Source organism: Hyperoodon ampullatus, assembly GCF_949752795.1.
Source record: "Hyperoodon ampullatus genome assembly, chromosome: 16".
Lineage (NCBI taxonomy): Eukaryota > Metazoa > Chordata > Mammalia > Artiodactyla > Ziphiidae > Hyperoodon > Hyperoodon ampullatus.
The window spans coordinates 53,303,880-53,328,912 of NC_136929.1; the positions used below are offsets into that span (position 1 = coordinate 53,303,880).

The 25,033-nt window shown below is 39.2% G+C and overlaps 1 protein-coding gene across 1 annotated transcript in view; it reads right to left on the reverse strand.

The window, feature by feature from the left end:
- Nucleotides 1–25,033, reverse strand: part of VWA8 (von Willebrand factor A domain containing 8) — a gene marked incomplete at both ends in the record, with an annotated part of 368,930 nt that overhangs the window by 187,975 nt on the left and 155,922 nt on the right. The window contains 3 exons of the mRNA XM_079721796.1: nucleotides 1,048–1,124; nucleotides 17,317–17,388; nucleotides 24,336–24,442. Of these exons, the coding sequence (XP_079577922.1) occupies nucleotides 1,048–1,124; nucleotides 17,317–17,388; nucleotides 24,336–24,442 (256 nt within the window). The remainder of the gene's footprint in view (nucleotides 1–1,047; nucleotides 1,125–17,316; nucleotides 17,389–24,335; nucleotides 24,443–25,033) is intronic.

Here is a 25,033-nt window from a genome sequence, read left to right on the forward strand (position 1 = left end):
AATGAAGTCTCTTAACCATGTGGGAGCTCTGGTAATTGTTCAGCTCACCAGTCCCTAGTGGTTGTTCCTTTCCCAGTGTTTGTGAGCCTTGTCCAGTTTTACAGTTCTTTACTGTGGTAGGACTAACCTGGTACTAGTTACTCCATCACAGCCAAAGGTGTAAATGCCAAGAAGGAGTTTTTGACCATCTCTCAGCTTCACTTTGGTCCTCTTCTCTTTCTCCTTTAGTCCACTAACTCTACCTTCTTTTCTCCTACATTTTTCTCTCAAGAACACATCATTATTTAGTGAAAGGATCCAAACCAGAAACCAATTCTTGTAACTCAATCCAGTGTTATTTCCACTACACAATATTTTTGTTAATTTCCTGGGATTAAAACAATAACAATTCAGTCTACTTTTAAGTTGCTTATTACTTGGTATATTCCTTGATTTTTTTTTCTCTCTCCCCTTTGGTGGATCTGCTACTTATATTTTATTTTTAAAATATTCAGAACAGGTTCATTGATAGAGCTAAAAACAATCCATGTTGAGAAAATCTATTTGACTAAAAGCTATCCCTGGACCAGCATTCTGACAGTGCAAAATTAAATAATCCACAAAGTGTTTTCAAGGAAGGCAAGGAGACTAATAACTTACTGCTTCATAGTTTTGACTTCCTTATCTCACACCTGAGATTCATATAGCTTATGTTTCTCCTTGTGAGCTATTTTAGCTTCCTGTTAGAAAGTGGGCTTAGTCTCTACATATTTTTCTTCTAATTTAAGAGCCTTTATGTTGATGAAAACTGCTTTCTGAATGTAATGTTCATCACTCTTTGTCCACAAAATATCTATTAATTCATGTTTATAAAGCATTAGCCACTTTAAAAATAAATTTTGCATGGTTTTATTACCTCTTAAGGAGAGGAGAGATAACAGTAGGAGGAACAGAAATGAAACTGGTATATTAAAAATGGGCCTTTAAGAAAGTATTTTTTAAATTGTACTGGGAGCAAAATAAATGACTAAACCAGATCTTAAGAGGTTGTGGGTTTTATCCTCTTACCTGTGCAGCTGGATATATTCTCGAGGTCTGTTGAGCAGGTGAAGGAATCTATCAACAATCTTGTTTTTTCCTACGCCCTGTAATTACACAAAGAAGCATTAAAAGTAACTTTTGTCTGGAGGTAAAACAAACCAGAAGAATCTCTTACCAAAACCTACTTACTGTTTTAGCTTATTGTTAATGAAAACCAAACGAGTAAACGTATACAGCACATCTTCTATGACATAAAGGTTTTTCAAAAAAAATTTTACTTCTAAATACACTAGCCCTAAGTTCTTACTTAAAAGGAAATTCATAATTATTTTTAGCCTTCTGTGACTTGTTTTTTCTGTTCTATAATTTTACACTGACATGCAGACATTAGAGCAGAATATTATCTATTTCAGATGTGAAGAATGGCATTAAAGGAAATCAAGTAAGGGTAAAAACAATGATTTTTCTAATCAGCTCTTCAGAAGTGTGGTTTTCGTTATATAAAGATAAATAGAATACTGTACTTCTGTTTTAATCAAACACTAATTTCTTCTCCTTTTATCCTACTTTTTAGTCCTTTAAAACCTTGGAAACCTAAAATTATAACCAGGGTTTATTAATAAGTCTCAACTATATCTGCTCTTCCTAGAAATGCCCTCATTTCCTTACCACTTACTGATGGTGAGAGTTGCTGTCCTTTCGTAGCAGACAGACTGTTAAAAATGGAATCCACTCCCATGCTACTGCTCCATTTTAAAGTCTTCACTTAGAGAATACTCTATTAATGGGATGTAAGTCTTTTAACAAGTGGGTTGTGGGGGAAGAGTAGAAGTAGTTAAAAAAGCTGAGTTCTGTAACATATGTTCCAGCAATAAATAACACTTACTGATTTCTTATAATGTTTACATTCGAATGTATGGTAAAATAGCCATGTGGGCTTTAAATGGCGTGTTGCAATCAACATAAAATTTTAAGTAAATAAATTCAGGTGAGTAAAATGTGTGTTGATATATCAGCTCTGTTCAAGAAACCTAGAGAAAAACATATATCATAAATGCACCGTAATGTCAGAAATACAAAGGATTTCTTGAAAGAAACAAGTCACGAAAAACTACTATGGGGAGGTCCTGCTCCCTCCACACTTCCAAAATTACAGAATCAGCCATGCCTTTTCAAACTCCTCCTGAGCACTGTTTTAGGAGTTTACAAGTCCCATAAATGTAGGACAATGCAATGTGAAGTCCCAGGCTGCCACTAAGAAGCTCTTTTGCTATGTCTTATTTAAATATGTTTTAAAAAAAAATTCAACTGAGTAAATTTTAAAGATCTTATTTTTTTAAGTAAATTTATTTATTTTTGGCTGCGTTGGGTCTCCGTTGCTGCGCGCAGGCTTTCTCTAATTGTGGCGAGCGGGGGTTTCTCTTGCTGCGGAGCACAGGCTCTAGGCGTGCAGGCTCAGTAGCTGTGGTGCACGGGCTCAGTTGCTCTGCGGCATGTGGGATCTTCCCAGACCAGGGCTCGAACCCGTGTCCCCTGCACTGGCAGGCGGATTCTTAACCGCTGAACCACCAGCGAAGCCCCTAAAGAGCATATTGACTTTATTCAGTGATTCATGTATTGGGCAGCATCCCATCTAGCAGACAGAAAGGAGCTCTGAGGAGCTATACAGAATGAGAGACTTTTATAGGCAGAAGGAAGCAGGACAAGGAAGTTATACTAGCAAAATTGTTATACTAGCTTGGGACAAGGTCACTTTCCTTTAGGGGAAGGCAGGGGGTCTATCAGGCAAATGACCTCACTAGTGCTGACCAGTGATTCCTCATTGGCTTAAGATTCCATTTCTGGGAGAGGCTTAAACTGTTACCTAGTTAAGTCTGGGTTTTGTGACGTAGGATTTAGCATAAGTGACTCCATCTGGGGCCAGTTGTCTTGTTTTTAACAAATGTTAGGGTCTTCAGAACTCCAACCTCAGACGTCTTCTAGTTCCATATACTGTCTCTGGGAATCTCACCCACTCCCTCCCACTCCCTTGACTTCAGTCATCACATATGGCTCACACTTCTTTCCTAAGCTCTAGCTGAGATGATATTCCCTATTCCTAATTGTCAACTGAACTTTTGCACCAGATGTTCATACTAAACTCATTATGCTTCCACCCAGACTTATTCTTCTTTTCTTTTAGCCCCAATATAACAGCATTGTCATGTACCCAGCTGCTCAATGAATGAATCTCGGAATGTTTTTGTCTATCTTTTCGCTGATCTCATTCAAACTGTCACTAGAATCTTTGTAGTCTCTATTTGCAAAACTTTTTTCCTTCCTTCCTTCCTTCCTCCCTCCCTTTCTTTCTTTTTCTTTTCTTTCTTTCCTTCCCTCTCTCCCTCCCTCCTCCTCCCTCTCTCTTTCCTTCCTCCCTCCCTCCCACTCTCACTCTTTCTCACTCTTTCTCTCTCCCTTTCCTTCCTTCCTTTTCTTTCTTTCCTTCTTTCTTTTTCTTTCTTTGTTTCTTTCTTTCTTTCTCTTCTCTCCTTCCTCCCTTCCTTATCTCCCTTGTCTAATTTATCAACTGTTTTAGCACCTAACATTATAGGTACTGCACTAGCTGAGTAGGATACAATGGTAAATAAAATAGCTACAGCCCCTGAGCCACACTCATAGCTTACAATCTAGTAGGAAACACAGACAATTAAGCAAACATAATAGATATACATGTGAAAAGTGTTCTGCTGTGGGGCATCCAAAAGGCTTGAAGACTTAACTAAGGGCTCAGGAAGTCCCACTATGCACAGTGATATTTCAGTTGAAATATCAAGGAATTAAAGAGGTAAAGGGAAGGAGCAGAAAGAGGAGTGTTCCAGGAAGGGAGAACCGTATGTGTAAAGACTTGTGGGTACTAGTGAGCTGGACAGCTGGACAGGTCTGAGGGATGTCAAGAAGCAGGAATGAGGAAGGGTGAGAAAGGAGGCTAGAGCAGGAGGCAGGGTCTAGCTCTGGGAGTCTTGGAAGCCACGTAAAAGCGTTTGGACTGTTTCCTGAAAGCACCAAAAGGCCACTGAAGCAGAGGAGTGATAGGATCAGATTTTCATTTTTGGAAAATCACTCTGGTGAAATGATCCGGCAGAGAGCAAGACTGAAAGCAAAGGAAAGCCGTTTGGAAACTCCTTAGAAAGCTCAGGCAGGAGATGAAGGTGGCTTAAAGTAAGGAGCAGAGAGAAATGAATGTATTTAAGAGATATTGAAGGGAAAGAACTCACAGGACTTGTTGATGGACTGGATGTGGAGAAATCAACCTTTCTGTCTTGGGCCACAGGGTGGAAGGTGATGCTACTTACGACACATGAAATAGGGGAGGGGAAGTGCATTTGCTGGGTGGGAGAGGAAAGTCTAGTTTAAAAAAAGGCAGTTTAACTGTGAACACATTCACTTTGCAGTGCCTGCTTCCCATATCTGCTCCTTCCTGTCTAATTCTCTGTCACTACTCCAGGGCAGCCCATCATCATCGTGCTCTGACTCCTAGAAAGGGTCCTCTTTGGTCTCCTGCCTCTGGACTTACAACCGGCCAGTCCACAATTTGTTTAGTTATTTTTCTAAAACAGAGATCTCATCAGGTCATTTCTGGCTTCATTTGAAAAGCTCTGATTATTCCTTCAAGGAAATGCTAAAAGCATGACCTAGGAAGGAATTTCTGTAAATATCCTGAGCAAAAGGAAACAGTTACAGCAATTTGCTCTTTCCAGTCATCATTTTCACCTAGAACAGAAAATCCTCAGGGTTACTTTTTTTTGTTGCGGTACGCGGGCCTCTCACTGCTGTGGCCTCTCCCGTTGCGGAGCACAGGCTCCGGACGCGCAGGCTCAGCGGCCGTGGCTCACGGGCCCAGCCGCTCCACGGCATGTGGGATCTTCCCGGACCGGGGCACGCACCCGTGTCCCCTGCATCGGCAGGCGGACCCTCAACCACTGCGCCACCAGGGAAGCCCCTCGGGATTACTTTTAATTGAATAAATACATAAATAGTATCTCATTTTTCCATTATAAAAACTACACATGTTCATTTTTCTTAATTGTAAATTTCGAAAACAAAACACTACCCAATGTGCACCTGCCAAAATAAATCTGTTACCGCTTTCATTTTGTTCCTGTGCATATTTATCTTTATTTACTAGTCATTATTCTGTATATACAATTTGTTTCCTTTAATTTTAAAAAGCACAAAATAAATAGTTTTTACATCATAATTGACTCTTACTGAGGAAAATATTCAGTGAGTGAAAATTTAAAAAGGGAGAAGCAACCTGTAGAATGAGAGATTCTAAAAACTACAAATTGTCTCATAAGGATGACACTTACTGTTATCATTACCGTCCCATCCCATTGTGATCTTTGTGACAACATACTAGAAAGAAGGACCTCCACAGAGGTAGGAGTCACACGGCCCTTTACAGGGTTAGGAGGAAGAAGGGCTATATTAAGCCCCACAGACACGAGGACAGGAGGTAAACCTGCTTCCAGCTTCTGTGAGAGAAAGGATCAGAGACGTGACTTCAAGAACTTTGAGGGCTTCCCTGGTGGCGCAGTGGTTGAGAGTCCGCCTGCCGATGCAGGGGACACGGGTTCGTGCCCCGGTCCGGGAAGATCCCACATGCCGCGGAGCGGCTGGGCCCGTGAGCCATGGCCGCTGAGCCTGCGCGTCCCGAGCCTGTGCTTTGCAATGGGAGAGGCCACAACAGTGAGAGGCCCGCGTACCGCAAAAAAAAAAAAAAAAAAGAACTTTGAAAGATTCTGGGACTCTTTCAACGTTCTCAGGCTCATTATTTCAGTTACCCTGTTTCCTCAGAGAGAAGTAAAATCCTATAAAGAAAAAGAGCTTGCCTTCCTGGACTAGAAGATACAGGACTGGGAAAGTCTATCCATATCTTGTCAAGCGGGGCAAGGACTAGAGTAGGAGAAAAGGGCTAAAGAGGAACGGAGAGCAGACAAGAGAAAATGGGTCTCGGGGTGGGATCTGGGCTAAGAGTAATTGTCCTGGGACGGAAATGTTGAAGGATCCCTCACAGCGGATGAACTTGCAAGCGTGCCATGCTGGCCCTCTGCCAAGTCTCACCCAAACAGCAGCCAGCCGTCTCCAGAACCTTTGTGTGGCTGCTTCTTTGCTGAGGTTGTTTTCTCTGACTCGTTTAGGCTGCCTTTCCCCATCTCTCTGCCATCTTCCACTCACTCCTTAGTGTTCTGATGAAATGTCCCAGCTTCTCTGAAGCTTTGCCTGACTCTCCCAATGCTTTCTCTCCTTCAACTCGGAGCACCAGCATGGTTTCCTCTTCGCGTCCCTAAACCACTGTCTTGGCAGGCCTCACTACACTGTACCTTAGTAATGTGTCAGGTGCCTCGGCGGAAGGACACACCCCTTGAGGCCGGGATCGGCCCTCTTCCGTGTCCCTCTCACCGGCACGCACATGTAACCTGCGGGTGATAACTATTAACATTTGAGGAAAGGGACGAAAAGGAAAGGGCAGTCGTATGATGTGCTCTTGCTAAAGGAGGTAGAAACCTCTTTCAGGAACATTCTGCTCCCTTTGTGTCAACAAAGAGGAGGAAAATGACATTTATGGAGCCCGCTGCTACATGCATACACGCTCTTTCAGTGCTTTACCACTCAAATCCTCAAGCCAGCCATGTCAGTAGGAGGTAATGCTCCTGTTTTAGAGAAAAGTAAACTTAAGTTCTAAGCAATTAAGACCCTGCACACAATGGGATTTTGAAGGCAAATCCATTCTGACTTAAAAGATTGGGCTGTTTTCTGTTTCACTATATGGCAAAACAGAATGTCAGGAGGTAGCCTCCCTGAATTGCTTTACATGGGAGTTTATAGGCTAATGTCGTGGAGTCAAAGATCAGTTACTCCAAGGTTATAAAATAGTCTAAAACATGTGTCCAGGAACTCCCTGTATGGTATCCAAGGTTCAGGAGGGAGAAGGTGAGGAAGTCAAGCTGGAACTTTTCTTCTGAAGTAGCTTTTTAAATGGACACCAAGTGAGTGTTTGCCACAGCCGGTGTTCAGCTTTCCCTCATGCTCTCTGAGGCCTCTTATGTTTGAGCCTTCCTTCCAGTTCCCCCTAATTCTTCAATAACTTTCACAGCTCAGTTTGTATAATACTTAAAGACTTTTTTCATAGGGTCCTAATTTTCCTTTTAGAAAAGCTACTGTATGGATATCATCAACAAATACCAAGTGCAGTCAAAAATAACAACGAGAAAACTAACATTACAACAGAATCAGGAGAAATAAATTGCGGCTGCTTTTTTATAACCATAAAATTTCCATCAAACGTTGAAACTTCTAATTCTTTGTCCAAAGTGCCTGAAAATATACTCACTATACTAGCAGTTTGGAGACTCAGACAATAATCCCTCCTTAATCTGTCTCAGGTGCAGGTTTCTACCACCATCTTTATTCATTTGAATAAAGAGGGCCTAGACAAGCTGATCTCTAAACACTATCTTATTCTAATATTTTAATCCAATAACAAAATGAGAGGTCACTGCTTTATGACTCACTGGAAGTTTCTTATTTTCCAAATTCTGTCAGTGAACATGCATTACTTATGTAATCAGAAAAAAATTAACACTGAATAGTACACAATCCCAAACATTTCCATAAATGGGTTCCCTGTAACAGAGTCAGAAAACGGTACCCGGAAGTCAGACAAAACGACATGCTTTTCAATCGCACTACCAGTTTGCATGGCTTTAAACCTACTTATAAAGTTCCCTGGCAAAGTCAAAACCTCCTTTTCAAACAGGAATAATAAAATCCACCTCCCTGCAATTTCCCTTTGAAATAATGTGTTGCTATAAATGGCAAAGATATATTCTTTGGTAGTTTGGTCATTAGGTATGACCAAAGCATCCGTAACAAATACTGTGGGGAAAAAAAATCAATGTGTCTACAAAAGTAATATACAAATTCAGAACAAAGGCAAGAAAAATATTCACTAAGAAACACTGGACAGATAAACTGAATGTTAGAGAGAATGTGCAGCATGGCAAAGAATTTCCATATTGCAATTCAGGCAACTTCATAGCAAGAGGTTTGAGAAAGGATACAAAATAATGTAATATAAAATAAAGATGAGTGTCATTATATTTGATGAAACCAAATATTCCATAGCCTTAGGACTCCTAGGCCGCTGTAGCTACTAGAAACAGGGCACATTTAGTTATCAAATTCCCTGCTGCCACTACCAGCTGGGGACACAGGTGGGAAAATTTCTGGACAAACTGTTCAGCCCCTCTACAGATATTAGATAATTATTCTGGCATAGCAACATGATATATTTCTGATGTGACACATTAGCAATCTGCCAGGGCTCAGTTCAAATGATTAATTAACAAAATTCACACATTCTTTAATTTTGGCAATAAAATATTCACAGCATCTCAATACTAAATAATTCAACAAACATTTACTAAGCCTATACCAGGAAAAAACTGTCCATTAATTACAAGCCTATAATTAATAGATGGTATGAGATACAAAGGATTATATAGAATTATGTAATAACAATGTATATAGAGTCCTCCTTAGTGAGTATTAAATGTATGTTTACTGATTTTCATAGTGTATAAAAGATTTCAAAATTAAATGCTATGAAAATTCAGGGAAAAAAGCCTGGGAAGAAATTCAGAAAGAAATTTCTAGGGCTTCCCTGGTGGCGCAGTGGTTAAGAATCCATCTGCCAATGCAGGGGACACGGGTTCAAGCCCTGGTCCAGAAAGATCCCACATGCTGCGTAGCAACTAAGCCCGTGCGCCACAACTACTGAGCCTGCGCTCTAGGGCACGTGAGCCACAACTACTGAGCCCTTGTGTCACAACTAATGAAGCCCATGCGCCTAGAGCCCGTGCTCTGCAACAAGAGAAGCCACCGCAATGAGAAGCCCACGCACTGCAACAAAGAGTAGCCCCTGCTCACCGCAACTAGAGAAAAGCCCGCATGCAGCAACGAAGACCCAACGCGGCCAAAAATAAAATAAATTTATTAAAAAAAAAAGAAATTTCTAGCCTGGAAGAAATGAATATGGTTTAATTTCATTATGTAAATTAATCCAGAAGTTAAATTGGCTTAATGAAATTTACTTTAGAAAATACTTCCTCATTGGAAGTTCATTGATATTGGTATAATTCTGATAAAATGTTTATATTCATGAAACTGGGTCAATATCTCTAAGGATAAAGAGAACAGGAGAATGTATCTTTCAACTTTCAAAGGGACTCAGGAGGTACATCAACTACATGCAATGATCATGCTTTGTTTGGATGCTGATTGAAACAAACCAACTGTAAAATGACACTTTGGAGATAACTGAGGAAAATTGAAAATAGGGTATCAGAGTATATGAAGGGGTTATTATTAACTTGTTAGGTGTAATAATGGGATTGTGATTATATTAGAGATAAAAACTGAGCTACTGTAAGAAAAATGCATTATGTAAAAGAATGATGTATTAAAAGATAACATATAGATAATATGTTCAATACAGATAAAACAAGATGAACAAAATGCTGATAATTGTTGAAACTAAGTTATGGGTACAAAGGAGTTCATCATATACCCTACTTTTTATAGAATATATTAAAAAGTTTCATAATAGAAAATTTTAAAATGCCCTGAATGTATGTAAAGCATAGTTCCTGGCCTATTATAAGCACTCAACATAAGTGAGCTATTATACACTATTATTGTTGTCGTTGTATTACTAGTATAAGAGTTAGTGTCGTATGGTGAAAAAAATGCATGACCTTTGGAGATCTGAGTCCTAACTCAATCATTAACTAGCTATGTGATCTTGAGCAAATATTTTAACCTCTTGAGTTTCAGTCTGCTTATTTGTAAAGTATGGAAAATAAAAATATTTATCCCAAAGCGTTGCTGTAGAACTAAATGAAATGATTTTTTAAAGTATATTGGAAATTGTAAAACATAACAATTATTACTATTTTTAATCCTTGCTCATAAGAAATTTGTAATTCAATTATAGATGAAATTAAAAAATCACAACAACCTTAAAAGAAAGATGTATTAGATAGTGATAAAATACTATAAACGTTCACAGGAAAACAAGATTATTTCTATTTGGGGGTGTCTAAGACAGGCTTCATAGAGGAAAAAAATCCGAGCTCTTGAAAACTGTAGGATTTTCATAGGCAAAGATGAGGGGAAGAAGCACCATATGAAACAAACAATATGAAAAATGGCTGGGAGAACAAAAGGGCATAGTATACTTAGGGAGGGTAAGAAACTCTGATCTGGAAGAACTAGAACTATACAAGAAGTCTGCAGCCAGGTCATAGGTTGTTTTGAGTGTTTCCCTATGAAAGAGATTTTATCTGATAGGCAAGGGGGAGCCACTTTCAACTTTTAGCAGGAAAATATTAATAAAATTAAGAGTTGCTTTCTAAGATTTATCTCACTGCTGATAAGTCAGAAAGTGCCATGGAATTGGAAAGAGTACCTAAAGAATCAGCACTCTAGAAACATAAAGCACATGGAAGTCAGACAGAGAAGGCCTCCCCTATGAAAATCAGGCAGAGCTGACTCTTTATTTTTTAAGGAAGACAAAATATATTAGAATTTTGGTAAAGGTAAAAAATATAGACTGTGGAATACAAGGACAGCTTAAGTATAAAAATTTCACCAGAGTGCTATTATCTGGTAAAATGATACAAAGGACTCGCTTAAAATGGAAAAAAAAAAAAAAGGTTGACAAATCCAGCAAATTATTGGACCATATTCATGTAGAAGTAATTGTGAATTATTAGTTGTGCCTCATTAAATATAAATTAAATTTGATGACTTGCTTTGCAATTTGTCTAACATCAGAAATCAGGAAACGTTATATGCAGATTATTAAATTTTCATTTCTTAAAACAAATACTATATATTTTTAAAATAATTCTTACATAAGGGGGGTACCTGAGCATTTTAGAACGCCACATTACTAAAATATTTCTTCCTTCAAGTATCTGATAAAATGCAACTGCCTCTCAAAACTTAAGTATTCTTATTCAGAAACATAAGTTTATTCTTAAGGAGTTTTTTTTGTTTTTTTGTTTTTGCTGCACGCGGGCCTCCCACTGCTGTGGCCTCTCGCATTGCGGAGCACAGGCTCCGGACGCGCAGGCTCAGCGGCCATGGCTCACGGGCCCAGCCGCTCCGCGGCATGTGGGATCTTCCCGGACCGGGGCACGAACTCGTGTCCCCTGCATCGGCAGGCGGACTCTCAACCACTGCACCACCAGGGAAGCCCCGTTAAGGAGTTTTTAAACAACAAAAACATTATGCACCTATAAGCTGAATCTATAACCCAAAATATTCACAACAAATACTTTGTATATCAAATAGAATATAGCTCTGTAAATCAAAAGAAAATAAGATATGGGGAGGAAGAAAGCTTATTCTTGAGTAGAGTTGTGACAAAAAAAGCATTACTGGCTTGAAAGTAAATAGCCATTTCTCTTTTTTCCCTGTCAGTAAAGCTGAAATAAATAGAAAGTCATGCTATGATTTTTTTAAAAAGCCAGCATGAAACTCCTAATTGCATGAAAGGTACATGTAATGTTATAATTACAGTAAGTAGAAAATAATGCATGTAGCAGCATACTAAAGTGGTTCTACGATATGAAGCATTGTATACTTAGGGAGCGTCAAACGTGTAATTTCAGGGCACCCTATCCCTTTTGGCTGACAGGCAGCAATTCTGCTTCATTTACTGGACAGTCGATGTGCTGTGCCATAACATCCCACAAAGAAAATTGAAAAGATTAAAAAAAAATAATTTTATTTCACCAAAAGAAGATGTGGCCTACTTTATTTTGCTATGGTAAGTGATTTTATAGACTTGTTTTTAGTTTCCCAACTGTTATGAAACCTTGTCTAACGTCAAAGATTCTTAGAAAAGATAGTATTACATGGAAAGAAAAGATGGGATTAGGCTCAATAAAGATGATAAACCTTGAGATACCTCAAAATCAACACGTATTCCCTTTTATTTCCTCATTGTAAAAGTTGCTACTGGTAACAGCAATCCTTCAAAACATCTCTAAATTGACAACTTCGACTATTGAAAAGTTTCTTTCATGAACTTCAGCCAGGTTTTAGTTTGCAAAACAGAAGGCTGGGTAAACTGTATCAATCTATAGACAGTTTGTATTAACAGCATTCATTACACTTTATTGTATAATTATAACAACCTACTACTGGCTTCTCTGCTAATATTTAATCCCCAAAGCTTCAATTCTAACTGACTTGTTTTTTTGTTTTGGTTTTTTTTTTTGAGTAGTCATCATGTAATGTTTTAGAAAGAGAAAAGGAGCCTGATCAATTGCTAAAAATGGTTTACTTAGTTTCAAACTAAATCATGTAATTGAAATAGGTGTTTTCCCAGATGGTTGTCACTTTTCATTTGAGGGAAAACACCAGTGACACTACCCCGTGACAGCTGAGCATCAGTAGACCTTAACTTACCAGCTGTAGCTTCACTTCCTGGTCTTTTTCTTTTCTCATTGTTTTGGTTCACAAGACGGATAAAAGGTGAAGATGAGAAGGTGTGTAAGATATTAAGGTACTGAAATACCACTGATAAATAAAGTAGGGTGTTTTCAAAGGTATCCACGGAGGACCTGAGTTACTATGACTGCAAAAGTACACACTCCTGAAAAAGATATCTCCTAGATGATCAGGACTCGGAGGAAAGCACGGGGAAAGAGAACACATAACTGCATACCAGTCCTTAGAAAAACACATGTCCATGGGGTACTTGTTCTGCATTTGCTGGCAAATACTACAGATGGCTCCTTCCCCCTCCTACACACCAAATGGAAGCAATCAAGGGTCTAACCGTAATGACCCTTATGCTAAGTGAAATAAGCCAGATAGAGAAAGACAAATACTGCATGGTATCACTTATATGTGGAATCTTAAAAAGAAAAAAAAAAGGTTGAACTCATAGAGACAAAGTAGAAAAGTGATTGCCCAGGTCTGAGCAGTGGAGGAAATAGGGAGAGGTTAGTAAAAGGGTACAAACTTTCACTTATAAGGTGAATAAGGTCTGAGGATATATTAGTTTTTTTAATATCTATATATATATAAGTTATATAATATTATATATATTAGTAATATATATTATATATTAGTATAACATGGTGCCTACAGTTGATAACACTGCATTGTATAATTGAAATTTGCTAAGACAGTAAAACTTAAATGTTCTCACACAAAAAAGGTAAATATGTGAGGTGATGGATATATTAATTAACTTGATGGGGGGAATCCTTTCAGAATGTACGGTTATATCAAATCATCATGTTGTACACTTTAAATGCATTTTTTTTGTCAATTCTACCTCAATAAAGCTGGGAAAAAATAAAAGTCTGACCATAGAATCTTGTTCATATCTTAACACAGATGTTAGTTTTTGAAAACAAGTTTGAAAGGAACTGAAGTTGGCTAAGGCACTCAAAAAGTTCTATTTAGATTTTAACCAGCCACCTTGAATCCAGTTTTCACTCGCTGACTTGGTAAATGTAAGTATGTGCAAAGTTATATCTCATTTAATTAGCTAAATACTAATTAGCACTTAATTATTATTAGAAAAATTAAATAATTAGTGTTTCATTATTCTGTCCTAGTGATAATGCTGCCAGTCTCTGATCAGATCCCATCAGTAATATAATCATACCCAGTTGTTTGGGCCACTTAAGTATTTTCTCTTACTCCCTAGATTCTGTCTTATTCACTGTTTCCTTCACCAAATAGTTGCAAATTTACTGAATAAGAAATTTAGTCAATTTGTCTTGGAATCTCCTGAAAATAAACCAAGTAAGCCTAAATTTTAAATTCATATTACTTCTAAATCATTTTGGCTACTCATTAGAAATTTATTCTAGGCAGTCCTCTAAAATATATTTGTTGAATGTCTATTGTATGCAAGGCATCAGGGAGGTCGCAAAAATAACTAAACTTATCAAGGGGCTCTCTCTTTTCAGTAGAGAGGTGGCAGGTGGACGCATAAGTCTGACAGAACTCAAAAGAAATCTAGAAATGACGTGCTGTAAGAGTTCAGAGAATGAGGCCAAACCTTCAGGCTGAAGTGCTCAGGATGACTTTATTAAAGAAGCATATTATGGAATATTACAGCCAGAGGGACCTTAGAAAACACCCATTCCAATCCTATCATTTTATAGATAAGAAGCAGAAAGAAAAGAAAAAAGGCAAAGCCCTTTAAGGAGGAATAGCAATCTATCCAATATCACATACAGAGTTGAAAAATCTGCACAGGAAGATAGATCTATGGGTTCCCAGCTTTCTGCTTTTCCATGACACCACACTGCCCTCTGAGATTGGAAGGATTTCAACAGGCAAAGATGGGAGAAAGAAGAGAGCATGCTGGTGACAATCAAAGGCTAAAATATAACACTGATAAGAAGGTATCTGGAAAACAGAGTGTTTATCTGAGGACATGAATTTCAGGGGAGAAATGAGACACAAGGCTGCAAGCGGAGTGGGGTGAGACAATGGAAGACATCAAATGATAGCCTAAAAGACTTAGACTTTTTCACTAGATAATTTCATGGACATAGGTAGCAGAATTTACTTATAACATCTAAGACCATCAGTGTCTTAGAGGTTTATAATGAAAGGATAAAAAAGCTTTCTGCCATGAAAAAAGCCAGCTAAGTGTAGCCAACGTATAACGAATACAATCTCCATTTTTCAATTTTTCTGTTTCTCTAAAGTGAAGGGTGACAGACTAGGGGTAAAAGAAGGGAAGACACTGATCTGCTGACGACAGGCGGGGTTTGTGACAGCACTGACTGACAGACGACGTTTGTGTGAGGTCCCTGCCTCCTGCCTTGCACCTCCTGCGCATCTTTTGCAGGCTCTACCCAGAGGCTCCTTAGGCAACTCTACGCAAGCCTGAAAACCAGTGGGATCTCCCACCATCACCGGATGCTGGGGTCCATCCACGTATGTGTAGACAGGGAGGTGCTCTTCGCTCCACCCAATGCCTAGCCCTCTGCCCTAGTGTCTTGTTCTCTTCTTTGGGACTCGAAATAGACTAGAGGTAGCATATTGGATTTCACAGCGACATTTGTATAGGACTCTAGAGTGCTTGCAAAGCACTTTCATAGCCTCTTTTTAATTTATCATAAAGAAGAAGCAATCCTTAGCCCTCATCCTGTATAGCTCTCCCCAGCCCCCAGGGGTTAGAATGTTCTCCCTGTCTCTCTGGTTACTGGCTAGGCTCTAACTTTAACCTTTCAACCTAGACAACTCTTGTGAAACCCTGACTCTAACTCAAATGTAAACCCTGCCTTTACCAGGAAACTCCTTCTGTATCTTACCCACTAAACCCCAAGGACATCAGTATCATCTAGGATATTTCAAAGCTGCTTGAACATCATAACTTGACCCCTAGGGACCTTCCTTTTGAAAGCCTGCTCCTTGGCAAAAATTATTCCTCAAGCCCCAGCTCTGTGTATTCTTGGTCTACTTTCTTTGCCTACTCTCTTGGTCTACTCTCTGGTCTGCAGCTGTTGAGATGCCAGCAGACTGTGTCTAAGGCAATTCAAATAACAACAGAAGACCTGAAAAAGACTGAGTATACCAGGGTTGAACGACTTATAAAAAGTCTGTGAGGTACTCTGGGCTATGAAGCCATCATTTTGCAAAGTGAGATGAGAGTCGTCAGTTTTCAGAGTCAGATGAGAAGTTGACCTCCTAGGCTTCAATATCAAGTACTGAATACTGGACTGTTAACTGATCTTCAGCCTCCCACTCTGGTACATAGACTCATCAGGACTTTTTAAATAGTGAAAAAAGACCATGAATACTTTATTGCTCACCCTTTAATTCTTGTTCAGAAAAAAATAAAACAGAGTATTAAAGTCCTTTTTCACAACAGAGTGACCCACAGATTTAATTCTAACTGAGCACCTATCATGAGCCAGGGACTGTGTGAAGTGCTTTCCATGCATTATTTCATGTGACCCATACATTAGCCCAATAGCGTGCACATGATTTGCATTCCTAGGTTAGATATCAGGAGACTGAGCCTTAGTAAGATTAGCAATTTGCCCAAAGTCATAGCCATCTGGGAAAGAGTTGCAATTGGACCTCTAGCCAGCTAACATCCAAGCCTGTGAACTCAACCAGTAAACCACTCAATTGGCCCTTTTTTATTTTAAAAAAATGTTTTTTGTAAGTTTGAGGGACTAAATAAAGAATATGTATTATTTTTATAAGTTAAAAAACAAAAAGACCAAACTTCTTCTGAAAGCTTGTTATCCTTAATTTCAAACTAATTTAAAAAACCAAAGGTGCTGTTCATTATGAGTCTGTTCATTTCATTGAGGAAAATTATCAGAAGCCTCTAGATATAAAATGTCCATCCATTCCCTCCATAAACACATTCAATATCTACTATGTAGCAGCAAGCACTGTGCCAGGAACTGAGAACACAGAGATGAGCAAGAGAATCATGGTCCCTGCCCTTGACGGGCATATAGACAAGTTGAGAAGATAGTCATTCTACATGTAAATACAGTAACATATGATGAGTGTGATGATGGGGAGATGGAAGGAAGTTATGTAGAAGCAGGGAAACCTAAAAGCTAGGGACGAGGGAACATGTCCTGGAGTTAGAGAAAAGGGGTATGGGAAGGGGACTGGGAGTGCTCCAGGCAGAGAGAAGAGCATGCACCAAGGACCAGAGGGGAGATAAGAACTGAAAGAAGTTCAGAGTGGCTCAAGCTAACACCAAATGCAAGAAAGGAGGGAGCCAAGCCTTAGGACTGGAAAGGTGGGCAGGGGCTGTCTCCTGTAGGACACCGTAAGCCATACTGAAGACTACACCTAAGGGCAGTGGGGAGCAAATTTAAGCAAAAAAAGAGAGACTTAGATTTTATTTTCACAAATATCAATCTGGCTGCAGAGTGGAGAGTAGATCACAGTGGAAGGAAGGTTGGGGTGAAGTTATATTAGGAAACCACGGCTGTAATCCAGGTGATAGGTGATGACGAGCTGGACTAGGGTGACAGACGTGGGAAAGAAGAGCAGATATGTATAAGGCAATTCTAAGGTTTAGAAGGTAGAAGACCCTTGTTGTTTAATTCAACTAGTCATTTAATTGGGGAAAAATCATTTCTAAAAACGTACTCCAACAAGGAAAAGAAACTTACTGCTTTTAAACTGCTACTACCATTTATTCATTAGTACCTGAGTTCCAGCCAAACTCACCTGGTTCCCAACCAATAATAGGTGTTCTCCAAGAAGAAAGTCTTTGAGCATATCTTCCATCACTATCATGTGCTAGAGGAAAAACAACTAGAGGTTAATTGTGTTTTGCATAATCAAGGTGAAATAAGAAAGTTAACTATAAAGATATCTTCATGGAAAGTAAAACATCTATTATAATGGACAATACTCAATTTGATTATTTAGATAAATTTAAAAGTAATGCTGTGGTTATAAAGAAGTTATATAACCAACTTGGTCACTGATATTGAAAACCTGAAATGGTCCCCCTTAGCAAGACTCAACCACTGACCAATACGTATTTCAAAGAGTTTTTATGGTTCAACTCAAATATTTTTCAGCTATTGTACTATGCAGTGTTGGCTTACAATTTAATATAATATTTAAATTAACACTAATGCAAATATACAAAGTCTTTCTAAAATAATTGGAGATTTCCATGGAACATTTTACATTGACTTCTTCTTAACCATTACCTTCAAAGTATATATAGCTTTAGAATTAAAAATATATTATTCACTTTCATATTTTTAAATTCAAATCATGACACAGCACAAAGAACAAGATTAAAGCTGTTCACAATAGGCACAGAGGAAATTACATTGCTCTTTTTGTATCTTGAAAAATAGGACAATCATAAGTAGGTCACAAAGGCTCATCCGGGAGTTGAAGGGAGAACTATATCCCAGAACAGTTACTGTCCCTATTACTTTCTCTTGGTTTTCTGTATCAAAACAATAATGGTCTCGTAAGTACCTACTGTAGTTCTCTATTTGTAAAAGAGGCAAATTGACCTTTTCTATCTCATATATGCTGCAGATATTTTTCTAGTTTGCCACTCACTTTTCTTTTTTAAACTTGGTTCATGAATTTTTTGACATCTAGAATATTTTCCTTTTTCTTGCCACATTAAACAATGCTTCCCTTTGGAGTTTCTTTTTTAGAAAAATTGAGAAAGTTATTTCCCTCCTTCAAGAACAGATAAGTATTCGTTAATGTTTATCTTGGTAATTTTAATTTTTTAAACTGCTTGCAGATAAACCATGGAACTGGAGTTTTAACAAGGTTTGAAGTAGGGTGAGCTATTTTGTTCATTCTGGAATACTTTTTAGAATAAAAAGAGGTGTTATTAATAGGCTGGAACAACAAATGTAAACAGGGACTATCTTTTTTTTTTTTTTTTTGCGGTACGCAGGCCTCTCACTGTTGTGGCCTCTCCCGTTGTGGAGCACAGGCTCCGGACGCGCAGGCTCAGCGGCCGTGGCTCACGGGCCCAGCCGTTCCGCGGCATGTGGGATGCTCCCGGACCGGGGCACGAACCTGCGTCCCCTGCATCGGCAGGCAGACTCTCAACCACTGCGCCACCAGGGAAGCCCTAAACAGGGACTATCTTAAGCAAATGAGGGAAGGTACATGGTAATCCTAGTTAAAGGGGAGCCCTGGAACATTCTTTTTTTCTTAAATATAAATTTATTTACTTATTTATTTGTTTGTTTATTTATTTTTGGCTGCATTGGGTCTTCGTCTCTGCGTGCGGCTTTCTCCAGTTGCGGTGAGTGGCGGCCTACTCTTTGTTGCCGTGCACGGGCTTCTCATTGCAGTGGCTTCTCTTGCCATGGGGAGCACGGGCTCCAGGTGCACAGGCCTCAGCAGCTGTGACGCACAGGCTTAGTTGCTCCACGACACGTGGGATCTGCCCGGATCAGGGATCTAACCCATGTCCCCTGCATTGGCAGGCAGATTCTTAACCATTGCACCACCAGGGGAGTCCCTAGAACATTCTTTTAATCTGGGTTCTAGTGATAATGTGGTCTATAGACCTCTTCCTTCTAAGTAAGATGAAAAATCAGTGCCAATTTCCAGACAACATTAAGTTCTTACAGAAATACCTGGGCTAATATGCATGAAGAACAGATAGGAAAGTTGGAATAAGCACCTAGAGAGCAGGTAAAAAAGCAATGTAAACACTGAAAAATAATCTAAACTATACTTGTAATCTTCTTAACTTTTTCTCATGTCCTTCTACTTCATGCCCTCATTGCACCTAAGTTATTCAAGTCAACAAACATTAGCTAAGGCTAAGGTCACGGCCTACATAATTCTTTCCTTAACCTCTTGTCCCACTTGGTACCATAGACAATTTCTTAAAAGTCTTCTCTCTCTCCTGATTCCCTCTTACCTCACTAACAATTTCTCTCTATGGTCTTTTTTATCTTCTTTAGGTAGCAGTTCCTTAAATATTGATTTTCTTCCTTCTTTTGTTCTCTTTCACTACCTTGTTACGTGCTTTCCTGGGGGGTCACAGTATAGGGCAGAGCAGTTTCTGCCTCCTTGTACATGGGCACCCACCGGGCGAGGGAGGGCTATGTGCAGAGTTGGGGACCCACACATCAGCACTCAGCGAGTTACTTCTGACCCTGCTCTCCCTAAATCCTCTCATCCATTCCATGGCTTCAACCACCAACTTTACACTGATCTTCAACAGCAAGACTTTTCTTCTTGACTCCAGCCAACCACCAACTTCACACTGATCTTCAACAGCAAGACTTTTCTTCTTGACTCTAGCCCTATATTTCTGAGCAACTATCGAACTGTGCTAGCTATTTCCCAGTCTCCTCTAACTCATCACATCCAAAACTTGACTCATTCCTTTCTCCTCACCTTCATTCTTTTTTTTTTTTTCTTTGCGGTACGCGGGCCTCTCACCATTGTGGCCTCTCCCGTTGTGGAGCACAGGCTCCGGACGCACAGGCTCAGCGGACATGGCTCACGGGCCCAGCCGCTCTACGGCATGTGGGATGCTCCCGGACCGGGGCATGAACCTGTGTCCCCTGCATCAGCAGGTGGACTCTCAACCACTGCGCCACCAGGGAAGCCCCTCAGCTTCATTCTTTATCCTGTACTTCTTATCCCAATTCATAGCATCATCTTCTACAACCCGACCCTATCATCATCATCTTCTTGTCCATCTCAGTTGGCCCTTATCAAAAGCCAATTAAACACCAAGTCTAAGCTATTCAGCCACCTAAAAGTCCACTGTATCTATCCATTCTATTCCATCCCCACAGCTTTCATCTAGGTTTTTATCACGTCTGGCCTAGATTTTTATCAGCCAGTGTGGCGTCTCTGACTTCAGTCTCTCCTTGAGTCAACGTGCTCTCCACAGTACTGACAGTCACTTCTCTGTTCACAATCATGTCACTTCCCCCCCACCCCAAATTCCTTAAATGACTCCTAATACCTTCGGAACAAGGGTCACTCCTTATTTTTTTGATGTAGCCTCAGTCTCATCCCCCATCATTCTCCCACTGTGTGTTCCAATCACAGGTGCAATGTAGAATCTTTTTCTCTTCACTCTTCTGCTTACTTTTCCAGCAGACTATGTGCTCCGTGAGGAAGCCTCTTTGACTTTCATCCAACACAAAGTTCCATTGACTCTACCTACCTCCCACATAGCCCTGCAATGTGTCCCCTCCACTCTGTCCCCACTATCACTGCCTTCATTCAGATCCTTCAGGTTCACCTGGACTATTGAAACAGCCTCCTAACTAGTCCCTCTCTGCCTTTGTTCCAACTCATAGACAACATTAAAGAATGAATGCAGGGCTTCCCTGGTGGCGCAGTGGTTGAGACTTCGCCTGCCGATGCAAGGGACATGGGTTCGTGCCCCGGTCCGGGAAGATCCCACATGCCGCAGAGCAGCTGGGCCCCATGAGCCATGGCCGCTGAGCCTGCACGTCCGGAGCCTGTGCTCCTCAACGGGAGAGGCCCACATACCACCAAAAAAAAAAAAAAAAAAAAAGAATGAATGCAAAGTTAACAAAAGTAGAAATGTGCTTCAAAGTTTTCAATGGCTTCCTCACTTCTGAATAGCTTCCAAATTCCTTAATTAGCAAGGCCCAGATAATCTGACCTTTTAACTCATCAGCCTCATCTCTTGTCACCCTTCCATTTGAATCTCAGCTCTGGCCATGACAATTAATTAGACATAGCTCCCTGAATAAGCTACACTCTCACATAGCCACGTCTTTGCAAATGCTACTGTCTCTGCCTGAGACTCTCTCTCAACGTTGCCTAGTGAACTCATTTTCCAGGATCATTCCAATCTGGGACCATCACCTCATCAATGCTACCACGGTAACCTGTGCATACTTCCATATTGCTCTATAGTAACCACGTGTACTTGCTTGCTTTTTTCCCTTGACAGAATATGGCAACTTGAGCCCTGGGACTGTGTGTGTGTGTATGTGTGTGTGTGTATTTTAATTACTGTATTAAGAAAGGCTTGACAGATGGTAGATTTTTTTTAAAGTTTTTCAAATCTAAAGCTCATTAGGCTTAAGAGGCTATTAATCTCTCTTTCTTCCAATTTCTCCTCCTTACTACTGCAAGTGTAAGGTGGCTTGACTGAGTTCTGGGTTTTTTTTCCCCTTTTCTTTTTTATCTCTATGCTGTTTGCTACATACGTTGTTTTAAATAAAAGTTATTACATTTTGGAACATCTTAAGCCTTTCTGTAGAGCTTTTAAGCTTTTTATGTAGTGCTATGATGTTTTATTACCACCTTCAAGCTTATTTCTTTTAGATGTTAGATGAAAATTCCTTAATGAGCCCACAAGGTATTAAAGACGCAGTACTGCATTCTATTTGGGCTGGACTTGGCTTCTCTGAGGACAGTGCTACCAGTAATTCTCTGTCCTGTGTGAAATGTTTAGGTGAAGTCACATCTGGATCTCTGAGGATTGGAGCTGTTAGTGCACCAATCTATAATTCCTTCATGACAGATATAATAAAATAATACTCCTAATTATGAACATTCAAAATCTTTTTCCTTCTTTCATGAATTCACTCAACACATATTTATTCAACAGTCACTATGTGCCAGGCACTGTGCTATTTGCTAGAGACACAAAATTAAAATTAAAACAACAGCAACAAGGCTTTATCTTAGTAGTGTGGAAAACATGTTTTAAAAATCAATTACAACAAGGTGTGGCAAGTGGACCACAGGGTATAGAACAAGATGGTATAGAAGCACCTAAATACTCAAGAGGCACTGAAGAGTACTGTTTCAAAGGTGAAGTGCAACATAAAACGCAATAATAATAAGCAATAATAATATATGCAACAAAAGCAAATTTAATCAAGCCACCATTCCTAGAATTGGTACAGCTAGAATTTTTCATTAATGGTTAATTCATAATGCTTTATGAAGAGAAGGTACGTTTGGAGATAGGCTGCAGAAAATCCCTCAGGGCCACTGTGTAAAGTTCACAGCAGCCCTGCGGTCCTCAACGTCTATGTCACAAACACCATGGCAACAGACACTGTGTTCAAGGGTACAATGGCCCTCCCTGCTACCGAATTTCCTACATTTTTATATGCTGGGAAGCCTTTTCAACCTTTGTTGCCATGGAGTTTTTCAAATTGTCACTTATGACAAAGTTTCCTGATTCTTATTTATTTGTTTGTTTGTTTGTTTATGGCTGTGTGGGGTCTTCGTTGCTGCGTGCGGGGGCTACTCTGAGTTGTGGTGTGCAGGCTTCTCATTGCGGTGGCTTCTCTTGTTGTGAAGCACGGACTCTAGGTGTGCGGGCTTCAGTAGTTGTGGTTTGCGGGTTCTAAAGTGCAGCCTCAGTAGTTGTGGTGCACGGGCTTAGTTGCTCCCCAGCATGTGGGATCTTCCCGGACCAGAGATCGTACCCGTGTCCCCTGCATTGGCAGGCGGATTCTTAACCACTGTGCCACCAGAGAAATCTCCCTGATTCTTTTTTCTTTATGCCTTTCTACTACATGAACAGAGTGTGATACCATAAATGCTTGAAAATATTACATTTTCCTTGCCATCATGTTTTTGTCTTTGACAGGCAAGATTCTTTATTCCTTTGTGTCTTATAAGTAACCTTATTTTCTGTTCATTTGTCCACTGCTTGCATAAGAGCATTAATGCTCTGGAAGAAAAATAAAACCAATATGAGTTAATGGCCCATAGAATGAAGAATAAAAAGCAAATTCAGGTTATGCCTTTTGCTATGTCATAGATAATTATAATCTGGACAGAATTCAAAAATATTTAATCAAGACTTTTACTGAGAAGGAAGAATTTGCTGAGATACCTTTTATTGTTAACATAATGTAGGGATATACATTATGTTACCCATTGAACAACAAATAGGATTGGGAAATAGCAGATAAAAAAATTCTTTAATGTACTTTAATTCTCTAATTCCTTAATATAGTGAAAATGGTAAGTAGAAGTTCTTCAAACATAATTTGTAAATGTAGTATTATTATTTACATGCAGAATAGTGACCAAATATTAGAGAAAATTTTAAGTATGGTTTTTATTATAAAATAAATACATAAGCACTTCACAGAAAATCTGGAAAAGAAAAAAATCTTTTTATATTATGGGTAATTTTCTCTGGAAAAAATTCTTATTAAAGTGAACATCTATAATAAAGCTTTCTGGGTACACACTTATTTCTGTGTCTTAGTGGAAGCTCATAATTATTGGTTAGTTTACAAGTGGAAAATTATCTATCCTCCTCTCTTAAAACAAGATAAGAAAAAGTAAAGACTAGAAAAATACTAGGAATTTTTGGGAAAAGGAAAGAACCGTGAGGAAAAGAATGCATAGGACACATCCTTTTTTGAATTACTTGAAATGATTTAACAGGAACGCAAAAGGGAAGATGAATATCAGTGCCTTTTGTTTTTAATTTAATAATTATTTATTTTATTTATTAAAGTATAGTTATGTCTGCATTTAAAATTTATTACTCTAATCATTGCAGCAACTCTTCCAATTCTCAAGTAACTCTGGCAAGAGTTTATAATTTTACAACAACTTAATAAAAGATGTTTCAACTGTCACCTCATTCTACATCATCTGAGTTGAACTGAGCAAATTACAAACATAAACATCAGTTTCACTTGAACTGGGGTTAATCACCACAATGTAAGAGGGATATATCCACGAATGCAAAGTCCTGATCTTACCTGGATGTTGTCATAGAACAGAACATCAGGCACTTTCATTTTCTCATGGGCATTATAGATCGGTGCACTAACAGCTCCAATCCTCAGAGATCCAGATGTGACTTCACCTAAACATTTCACACAGGACAGAGAATTACTGGTAGCACTGTCCTCAGAGAAGCCAAGTCCAGCCCAAATAGAATGCAATACTGCATCTTTAATACCTTGTGGGCTCATTAAGGAATTTTCATCTAACATCTAAAAGAAATAAGCTTGAAGGTGGTAATTAAACATCATAGCACTACATAAAAAGCTTAAAAGCTCTACAAAAAGGCTTAAGATGTTCCAAAATGTAATAACTTTTATTTAAAACAACGTATGTAGCAAACAGCATAGAGATAAAAAAGAGAAGGGGAAAAAATCCCCAGAACTCAATCAAGCCACCTTTATGAGCTTCTTTGGTCAGAAACTCTAAAATACATATATTTGCAAGCTCTGAAGTACCTTGAATATAATTTTTTTAGGACCCACCCATTGAAAAACCCCATAGGAGAGTCCCCTAGAGCTCTAGCTAAAAATATAGATGAACCAACTGACCCCAGACCTCTCAAATTACTATTTTTAGGAATGGTCCAGGAGACCTGTACTTCCAAATATGCACCACAGGTGCTACAGTTATTCTGTGATAATAATTATTGTATTGTCCCCTATTTGCTTTA